At 44.5% G+C, this 10,500-nt stretch overlaps 2 protein-coding genes across 2 annotated transcripts in view; one reads left to right on the plus strand and one right to left on the minus strand.

Moving 5' to 3' along the window:
* The first annotated feature begins 236 nt into the window (after positions 1-236).
* Positions 237-4,794, plus strand: gsg1l2b (gsg1-like 2b). Its single transcript, XM_084002036.1, has 5 exons — positions 237-563; positions 1,056-1,103; positions 2,372-2,524; positions 3,019-3,130; positions 3,352-4,794. The coding sequence occupies exons 1-5, from the start codon at positions 263-265 to the stop codon at positions 3,650-3,652; spliced, it is 915 nt and encodes a 304-aa protein (XP_083858162.1). The 5' UTR covers positions 237-262; the 3' UTR covers positions 3,653-4,794.
* A 1,325-nt stretch (positions 4,795-6,119) lies between these two features.
* hs3st3l (heparan sulfate (glucosamine) 3-O-sulfotransferase 3-like) overlaps positions 6,120-10,500 on the minus strand; it is a 7,321-nt gene continuing 2,940 nt past the window's right edge. Inside the window, exons 2-3 of the mRNA XM_084002221.1 lie at positions 7,201-7,430; positions 6,120-6,532 (exon numbers count right to left, since the gene is read on the minus strand). Coding sequence (XP_083858347.1) covers positions 6,144-6,532; positions 7,201-7,430 — 619 coding nt within the window. The 3' untranslated portion in view covers positions 6,120-6,143. The remainder of the gene's footprint in view (positions 6,533-7,200; positions 7,431-10,500) is intronic.

The following is a 10,500-nucleotide window of genomic DNA, read 5'->3' on the forward strand; positions in this document are numbered from 1 at the left end:
CGTGTAAACGTCTGTTTACATGGAAAAGAACCTAAATGTATAATTGAGAGAGCCCCCGCCCCCTCCCCTTCTCCCCGACAAAAACCCGCCCGCTGACAAACTGATGAACCAGCTGCTGGAGGGGGCAGATGTGCGAGACACTGAACGCACCACACGGTAATTAGCCGCGGATATATCACCGGGAAATCACGGTCTGCTGCGGCGGATCCGGTGTCCCACCAGGCGAGGACGCGGACCACAGCCAGGTGTGGGGTTCTCTGGGATGGGGATCGACCGGCGCCGGAGAGCGTCGCTGGCTCTCACCCTGAACTTCGTGGCGCTGCTGCTGGCGGTGTCGGCTCTCGGCACCAGCTACTGGTGCGAAGGGACCCGGAAGGTGGTGAAGCCCTTCTGCACCGGGCCGGGGACCACCAGGCAGTCCTTCTGCATCAGGTTCAACAGCTCCAACATCAACGACACGAGGCTGGTCCAGTACATCTGGGAGACCGGCGAGGACAAGTACCTGATGAGGAAGTTCCACACCGGGATCTGGTTCTCCTGCGAGCAGAACGTCAACATGACCGGTGAGTCCGGATTAGTCATCATTAAAACAATCAGAGTGTATTATAGTAAAGACAAGCCAATCATAGACGGGTAATTAGAAGTCCAGGTGAGAGGACTAACAGGTGAACTCTCCCTTTAACACTTTGATCATCAGGATCAGGATCAACAGGGTTTTGTGGATTTTGAATCTGGACTTCACAACAAGGTTTATTGATTGATTATGAGGATGCAAATCCATATAATATCTGAGAATAGTCATAAAATTATACAAGGTGACGTTTTTAAATAGCTTGTTTTACCTGATGAACAATGGATCAAATTTGCTGTTTGTTGATTAATAGCCTTGTTTATTTGAATGTATGGAACCTGGAAAATTATTATTATTATGTGTTTTTTTTTTTTCTCTTACCGATATCAAGCTTGTTACTCCATCCACAAACTGACTTTTTTTTAATATCACATTTTTATGTGGGTTATTTCTGTCACTGAGCATCAATTCAAATCTTTTCCAGGTGAGAACTGCAGAAGTTTCCTTCATGTCGCTCCTTCAAATGAAAGAGGTGAGCATATCATATGTTTCATCACTGATATGCATACAATCATACGTCCATGACTCATCCTCCATCTCACTGCTGCTGAAGGAACATGAGGCAGATTTATTTACAGACTGAAGAGCAGCTTTGAATGAACGAAGGGGGCGGGACTTTTTCAGTTTGTCAAGTATTATTGTATATTTGTAGTATTCAATATATAAATGTATATTATAGTTTCTCTCTTTTTTGGAAAAGTGTATGATTATTTTGGGAAAGTTTCTCATTATTTGGGGAAAATGTCTCATTATTTTGGGAAGGTTTTGCATGAAAGTGTCTCTTTTTGGGGAAAAGTTTCTCTTTTGGGAACATTTCTCATGAAAGTAGGAAAGGAAATTTATTTTATTTTTTACAAAATGTTCTCTCTTTTGAAAGTTTCTTTCTTTTTTGGGGGAAAGTTTCTTATTATTTTGGGAACGTTTCTCATCAAAGTTTATCTTTTTTGGGGGGAAAGTTTAGATTTTTGGGGGAAAGGTTCCCCTGAAAGTTTCTCTGTTCCTCCTCCAGTCCCTGTCCTATCTCTGGTCCTCCTCCAGTCCCTGTCCTATCTCTGGTCCTCCTCCAGTCCCTGTCCTCTCTCTGGTCCTCCTCCAGTCCCTGTCCTCTCTCTGGTCCTCCTCCAGTCCCTGTCCTATCTCTGGTCCTCCTCCAGTCCCTGTCCTATCTCTGGTCCTCCTCCAGTCCCTGTCCTATCTCTGGTCCTCCTCCAGTCCCTGTCCTCTCTCTGGTCCTCCTCCAGTCCCTGTCGTCTCTCTGGTCCTCCTCCAGTCCCTGTCCTCTCTCTGGTCCTCCTCCAGTCCCTGTCCTCTCTCTGGTCCTCCTCCAGTCCCTATCCTCTCTCTGGTCCTCCTCCAGTCCCTGTCCTCTCTCTGGTCCTCCTCCAGTCCCTGTCCTCTCTCTGGTCCTCCTCCAGTCCCTTTCCTCTCTCTGGTCCTCCTCCAGTCCCTGTCCTATCTCTGGTCCTCCTCCAGTCCCTGTCCTCTCTCTGGTCCTCCTCCAGTCCCTTTCCTCTCTCTGGTCCTCCTCCAGTCCCTGTCCTCTCTCTGGTCCTCCTCCAGTCCCTGTCCTCTCTCTGGTCCTCCTCTAGTCCCTGTCCTCTCTCTGGTCCTCCTCCAGTCCCTGTCCTCTCTCTGTCCCAGCCCTCCCCTATCCGTCCTGGCTCTATCCCTCCATCATTCCCTCCCCAGCCCTAAAACATGAAGGTTTTTTTCCTGCTTTGTCATGACTTCTCTCCGTAGGAGTGCTGTTGCTGTGCATAGTTGCCGAGGTCCTGTACATTGCGTTGCTGTCCACGGGAGGCATCCTCATGTCCTTGGAGGTGTGTCAATTTGGCAATGTCATCAACGGACTCAAGGTTAATGCCTTCGCTGCCATCTTCACTGTGCTCTCAGGTGAGCAGCGACGTGATATCTGCCATCTTCTGAGTGCTTCTTCCATCACGGCTCATTGCAGACTAATACCTCATAATAATAATTTAATCTAAATAAATGCATTAACAAATACAATTCACAATATGCTTTAAAATATTATTTAAAAAACACTGATAAGGAGCACAAGCCTCCTCCAGCTTTACAAACATTTCAGTTAAAAGCTGAAAAAAAAAACAAAGTATTCATCAAATGCAAATTTTGCAAATGTAACATTACCACCATCTACTGGAGAGAGCCGAGTCTTTATTTAACAGTAAAACCACAGGAAGCTGCTGATGTAAATATTATAAGTCAAGCACATGTGGAGGTTAAGTAAAAATAAGAGAGCAACTGTGTTTAATTACAAATTATTATATATTATTAAATAAGAGACGCATACAGATAGGAGTGTTGCTGCATCACATAACACTGGCAGGTGTTGAGGAGGTTTTCTTTCTCCTCTCCGTGTCTGGCAGGTCTGCTGGGTATGGTGGCCCACATGATGTTCACCACAGCCTTCCAGCTCACTGTGAGTCTGGGCCCGGAGGACTGGAAACCTCAGACCTGGGACTACAGCTGGTCCTACATGTGAGCTAACAGTACCAGTGATAATACAATGATTTCTATAATGTGTCTGGGGGAGATTATTAGAGGTCCAGTATTATAAATCGGTTAAATAAAACCATCAGACCCAAAATACACACATCTTATATGATGTTTTTAAATGAAAATGGAAAATAGGATGTATTTTTCATTTTTAAAAATGACTCCCTGCATGAATAATGTCCGTTAATGTCTCTTTACTCTAGTTTGGCGTGGAGCTCCTTCACAGCCTGCATGGCGTCCTCAGTCACCACCATCAACCGCTACACTAAAACCATCCTGGAGTTCAAGCACAAGCGCAGGAACATCGAGAAGAACCTGAAGATCAAGCAGAAGCTGCTGGAGCTGGACTCCCCGGACCAGGTCTGGGACATGTACATCAGCTCGGTGCCGAGCACGGCCGAGGAGCTGCTGGACCTGTCGTCCGGCGGCCGCAAGCTGTCCGACGCCTCGGTCTTCCTGGACCTCAACGACCTGCCCAGCAGCCAGGGGGAGGAGTACTGCTAGAGGAGCACTGACATAAATACTGTCAACACACCGGCACCAGCATTCTCACCCATGCTCTCACTATCAATGTCATCCAGGAGACGTTGAGCAACATCACCGCCGAGAAATGGAGATTACTCTGAGAATTATACCTGGCAAGGTCACGTCGAGAACAGTGAGACTGAAGCGACATGGAGCTGAAAAATGAGCTGCTAATCATTCTCCGTAGGGTCGTTACTACCGGCAACAGCTTTCACATCACACACGGTCATTTAAGCCATCGTTAACATGAGAATCATTTTGGCTTTACGTGTAAAATGATGTTTTTTCATATGTAGTGCCCTCAGTGTTTTTGAGTTATTACATGTTACTTTAAATTGAGGTGTAAAATGTAAAAAAATAAAAATAAAGATGAAGTCTAGGGGTGTCTAGGCCACTTGCCAGTTCTGTGCCGTCTTGCCAATGAAGGAGCTGCAGCATGGAGGATTTCATGGTGGCAGCTGGGCAGACAGACAGGATACTGTGACTTTATCTGACTCATGGTCACATGGGTGGAGTGCCTTTACTTCCAGCCGCATCCTTCTGGTCCAACAGCAGGTTCCTCTGAGGAATCACTGCTGTAAAGGAAATGTATGTGAAGACAGACTGAACTCATCGACGACAGGAGCATGTCTCGTCTGAAGCTGCCTTTTTAAGTGAATTTGAAGATGTATATATTATTTTACTCGTTTGTTCAATTCAAAGTGAAATGCATTGTAATAAATAACATAATGAACATAAACAGCCAACACTATAATTAGTATTCACAGCTGGTAAGATAGCAGCTGTTTTTCATACATTCAGTACATAAATGTGTTTCAGTCCAAAACAAAGAGATCCTGTTTTTTTTGTTGTTTTTTTATGATTATGGCTCAAATAGAACAAATTATACCTTAAATCAGAAGAAAATCACATAATTGTACCGTTATATTGAAGATTTTGATTCGATTGTCTTTAATTTCTCCTAAACTTATTATGTAATAACTGTCTTTGGTATTTGGAAAGACTCATATATCTGTGTATATAAATCATGAATAGATTTATTGTTATGGTCTATAGGCAGACGATTACAATGAGACATGAGAGAAATATACATATTGTAATATAATATTAATGTCATAACTTCCTGTGTTTATGGGGTTTGTTTTGACTTGCTAGCTGTAAATGAGGAGTTGTTTTAGTTAATAAAGTACATTTTGTTTTTAAACATTTTTGTATATCAGAGTTATTTACAGTGGCAATTCTTGTGTTGTGGTCTTTAGTTACATTTTTGTGGTTAATTATTGCAACCTAATATATTAATATAAATACATTTATATGCAAATATTTTATAAAAGTTTAATGAGGAGAGAACACTTACTTGTTGAGACGGTTTTCAACTGCACTTTTTCTCAACACTCCCTCAATTGTCCACAAGAGGGTGGTGTTGTCTCACTCTAACATGAACAGAATGCCCTTTCTCTGTAAACAGAGCAGCGATGCTTCACCTGAAAATAACTCCGTAGTTTATCTTTTACAACAGAATATTTTCTGTGACAGATTAACATTTTTAACTGTAATTAAAAAAAAAATAGAAATAACCAGTATAACTCAGAAATGCAATAAAATCCATCCACCTTAACTTCATGCATTTAAATAAACGAGAAAGAAAAATGTGAGAAAAAGAGCAGCATAATAAATTGCAAATCGTTTGCTTAAAAATAGTTTTATTTTGTAACTAGTGCAAATACATGCAAACTGAATAGAGACAAAGCTGTAACCCTGTTAGAGAAATGGCTGTTGAAACACAGAAAGTAGTCCCTTTACTTCAGTCACACAGTAGGCTGACTGGAAGCTGTGTTAGCCGTCCTCCAGTGCTTTTAGCGGTCCGGTGCTAACCGAAGCCAAGCACATAAATGAACCAATAAGCAATTGATCCGGTTCCCCAACATCCATTCATCCACATTCATTACTCAAGACTACACTCAATCAAACCTCAGCTCATATAAATTCTCTGCTGCCGGCCACATAAAAGATTCATCCCTTCTTTTTGGAGGACAATTAGCCCGATACCCAGTAGGTATGAAGATCACCCTGAAAGTCTCGTCTGGTGAGCGTGAAGATTAAAAAAAGGTAGTTCTGGGTTCATTGTGCCACGATAGGATACCAGCTAGAGCATGAGGGTAACGAACCAGAGGCACTAAATCTATACCATTCAATTCTTTACAGCTGTAACCCATAGCAACCACTGTCTGAGACCCCACAAATGTTTAATTTAAGCACCTGGTGGGGACGAGTAGCCTGCCAAAGGATGTTTGTTTAATACAACAAATGTTTTACTGAACATCTATGAAAAATAAACTTTTAAACACTTGAACAAGATGAGTTACTGATTTATTGATCGGGGTTGTCATTCATTGAAGTCTCTGAAATGTCCTTCTGCTGCTCAGAAGAAGATCATTGTCTCTGAATTCCTCAAACAAATGTCTCTGGGTCACTGCCATCCAAAGTCCTGACCCGCCAGCTGATAAAAGCGCTGGTTATGGGGCTTGTAGAAATCCCTCAGTCTCCTCATCACCTCGGGGTCAATGGAGACGTGCATCCTCCCCTTGGTCTTCCCCAGGCAGTGAGGTTTACTGCTGCCCTCGGGCTTCTTCAGGCAGGGGAAGCCTTTCGTCTTGTTGAAGTAGAAGTGCTTGTCGGCGATGATCCTCTGGAGACCCAGAAAGTCCTGGACTCTGCCCAGTTCTCCAGCTGGGTCCGTGATGAGCCTCTCCCCACTAACCAGATGAATCTGAGTCCTGGGGAACCAGGAGAGCCAGCGCTCCAGGTGCTGGGCGTACAGGCCGATCCACAGGGGGCTCCACAGAGAGTCGATCAGACCTAGAGATCACAAAGACACAGACTTTGTTTTACATTGTCTGACACAGAGGTTCCCCCTCAGAAAAACATAGACTTTATTTTACAGTAAAGTGTCACCCTTTAGACCAAGTCAATAAACATTTCTGTCATCCAAAATCCATCCGGAAAGCGAGCGAGTCCAGCAAGCCTCTACAAAGTATTTTAAGTGGTCCACCTCTCCTCAACTTACAACATTACAACAGTTCATCCGAAGTATCCTCCAACATCTCCCAGACCTCCTCTCCTACACACAACATTCCAGCCTTCTCAACTATTCCTGGCCTGGTTTGCATCTCCGCCATGCTCCAACGAGGTCCGCCGACAACCTCCATGAACCTCTGACTGGACAGTAGCCGTGCAACAACAAAAAACAGGGCTTCAGCAATGACTTCTCAAGTACCCACTCCAGATGGAGCACCCTAGAACATTTTTAGAACATCTCACCAGCCAGCTTTACCAGGGAGAACCTGCACACCTAGCACCAAGATTCTGGTGCCCCCTGCTGCCCATTCACAAATACTACAGCTGCTAGCTCTAGCTCCTGGCACCGGGATGCCATTGCCCCACCCTACCCTACCCTGCGCCCTCCACTACCCTCCACTACCACCAGTTCACCGTGGCCATGCCAGCTGGAGCTGCCGGATGAGTACCTGTGGTGCGGTTCTTGAAGGCCAGGCTTTCAAACGGAGGGATGTCGGGGCTCTTGGAGATGATCTGCGTGTAGTCAGATATGGCTCTGGACACGGGGTCTCGGACCACCACGATCAGCTTCACGTCCTGGGACATGGCGTGGACTCGTGCCGGCGTTTCCACAGTAACGAAGTAACGGGGCGTCTTCTCCATGATGATTTGACCATCCAGGGCTTTGGGCATCATACTTCTGAAAGTAAAGATATGAATAGGATCAATAAACGCAGTGAGATTTAGATTTGATGCTTCGAGGGGAACTAGATTCGAGACTGAAGTGTGTGAAATTGTGATACAGTATTTGCTTTCTCTTAATTAAGAGAAGTTCCAATATCCTGATTTGCTTATCTAACCATTTTCTGGCCCTCATCCATATTTAGGCTGACAGAAAGATATGAGTGTTGATCTGCTAATTATGGATGAATTTACAGGGAAAGAAGTTTGAGAAGTTATAGATACGCAAGCATATTTGCCTGAAATGTATTCGCCATGATGCCTCAATCAGAATCACTCACTCCATAATACAATCCTCTATTATTAAACCAAAGTTACCTCAGGAAACACAGCAGGGCTAGAACACGATTTTCAGAGTCAATGCTTTTTTTCAGGGATTCAGCTGTGCGTCATAAACACAGACAGTCCTTCCTTGAATGTGTCTCACCTCTAACTCCACAGCAGAAAGCCAAGCAGATGGGACTCGTGTAGAGATAAATGAGTCCAGATGGTCCACAGGACTGCCAACACACCTGACTGACTGACCAATCACACACACAGCCTGAACATCATGGTTACACCAGCGTGTTTTATCTCTGCAAACCGTACACTATATTTCAGCTGCCCATTTTTTGGAATGACTGCTGTATGGTTTTAACATTTAAAGGCATTTTCCTCACCGTTCCCATTCGTTTCCTTTCATTTCCATACTAGTAAACAATAAATGGGACTTTTAAAAACAATTGGGCATCAAGTAATTATTTTAATGTTATATTGTAGCTCTGTAACAATTATAATAATAATAATAATAATAATCATAATTATGCAGCAAATTTTCCAAAAATTGCATATTTGTATTCAGACTTGGTGGAAACTTTACTTATTCGAGGCCAGTCAGGGATCTAGCGCCTCCTACTGGTTTGCCTGAACAGGAATTAAACTCCCATGACATCACTGGATCCAGGTGTTCCAGAGGAAACCTGCCTTCAGAAGGATATATAGCATCCATTGTCAGTTTTAAAGGCCTCTCTTAACATCGCCACGCTGCTCTCGAGGTGTGAGATCAAACATCCACCGGGATGAAGTCAGGATTATCCCGCAGCTTACAATAAGCCTCTGTTTGCCCCGGTTACCTCTCTTTTGTCGGCCATTATTTCAGCCAGCCTCCCCCCGATGAATCACATCCACAGGGGCTCGAGATTGTCTGGATGGGGGCACAACTGGGACCGGTAGGGAGATGAGTGTGGTGTGAAGCGAGAAGGTGCTGGTTTAAGTGTAAGTGGATGGGCTGAGGATGGTAATGGAGCAGTGGGCCTCAGCTGGGACCATGAGGGGCAGGTGGAGACCAGGGGGTGGGGCAGAACCCTCTGGAGCCCCATCAATAGGATGCTGTGTCGTGTGCATGTGTGTGTAACAAATTCATCACATGTACAGCAGGAAACATGCAGCAGAAGATTGTTAGATTAAATATATGAAGTCTGTTTTGGACGTCTGATCTGAGGACGACGCAGCAGCCAATCAAACAGCAGCGTCCACATTAATTCATAATTGCATGTGTTCTTGATTTGATACGAGGCTGAAGTGTGTATTTGTGTGCTAATATGTGTAATATTGGTGGAGCGCTCATCCATTTCCTGTATGGGGGACCATTAAGGGGGCTGTGCTCTGTCCCAGGGGAGGGCCTTAATGAGAGCCCGATTACAAAGAGACGTTGACATCAGAGCAGCTGACTGGCCCCTCCTTCTCCTGTGTCATCAGTGTCTGATTGTTGCCGTGACTACTGTTCCGATTTAGCAGCCCAGTCATCCACTTCCCAGAATGCACTTTATACAGGAAGTCAATGGTGTGCAGCAACACATCCTCATCTGTAAGCACAGCATCCTCAGCAGCAGTTATGAACTTGCTGCCGAAGCCGAGCATGCTCCAACTGTAACACCGGCAGCTCCTTATGTTGCTCAAAAGTTAAGTCAGGATTTACACCAGCAACACCTGTAATAGACTTCGAAATCTCCACCTCAAACAATTTAGCCTTTAAAAATGTGTTTTCGTTCTCACCAATATCCATTCCAAAACACTCCAATGAGGCTTTCAAAAAATGTGCAACACTCGCCACAGCCGAACAAAAAGAGACAAGTAGAGAAATAAAGCACCCACACAGTAGCACACAGCCGAATGCACCCTAAAACTGTCACAAAGTCGGGAGACACACAGTCAAAGTAAGTCAAACATGGATGGGTGTGTTGGAGGGGGAAGTTTGTGTTCCCGAGACACAGGCTGGAGAAGATCTGTTGTCAAAACATTATTAAAAAAAAAGCCCTGGAGCTGCCGACGGTGGCTGTCACCAAGTCACATTACCATCCATACCTTTTTACATTTTATCGCAGCCTGTGAGTCCCAAATCACAAATTGGTCTCAATGGGCTTTTACAATCTGTACAGAGTACGACATCCTCTTTTCCAGGAAATGAAGCAAAAACGAAGGAAAAATGAGCCAATAGACTGGAGTGTAAAACTGGATCCGCAGTGAATTTACTGAGCTGGAGCAGAAAGTTAGTCCTCTGCTGGTCCCTGGAGGCTATAGATCCCAGACACATGAAGGGGTCCACAACCAACACTTGAACAGATGGGTTTCTTCCTGGTCTTCTGTCTCTGAAGGAGCTTACACATATCCTCTTCTTAGACCATCAGTGCAGGTGGGTGGAGGGAGGTGGGAGGAGGGAGGTGGGAGGTGATAGCGAGGGTTGTGTGATGAGTTGGAGCGGGTTAGAGGTGTGAAAGTGGGCTGATCAAACCTGCAGGAAAACACATTTAGGTCGTAATAGTATATATATTTCATGTGGAAGGATAAACTTTGTTGAGGATAAAAACAAATAAAGCTCTTGACTGCGTCCGTCCTCTATGATTTTTTCGATAACATATGACTTCTTGGAAACAAACAACAGCAGCAACCACTGACAACCTATCACGTTAAAGCCGTGCCAGTAACACACCGTCAATAATTTATCGATAACAGAATACAAGCCGTCCCAGCGCGGAGGACGCAGCAGTCTC

Source organism: Eutrigla gurnardus (genome assembly GCF_963514095.1).
Source record: "Eutrigla gurnardus genome assembly, chromosome: 22".
Lineage (NCBI taxonomy): Eukaryota > Metazoa > Chordata > Actinopteri > Perciformes > Triglidae > Eutrigla > Eutrigla gurnardus.

Excerpts from the sequence above, each read along its gene's own strand:
- gsg1l2b (XM_084002036.1), top strand. The coding sequence starts at position 263 with ATGGGGATCGACCGGCGCCGGAGAGCGTCGCTGGCTCTCACCCTGAAC. Across the intron at positions 564-1,055 it reads GCAGAACGTCAACATGACCG|GTGAGAACTGCAGAAGTTTC; the intron begins GTGAGTCCGGAT and ends AATCTTTTCCAG. Across the intron at positions 3,131-3,351 it reads GACTACAGCTGGTCCTACAT|TTTGGCGTGGAGCTCCTTCA; the intron begins GTGAGCTAACAG and ends TCTTTACTCTAG.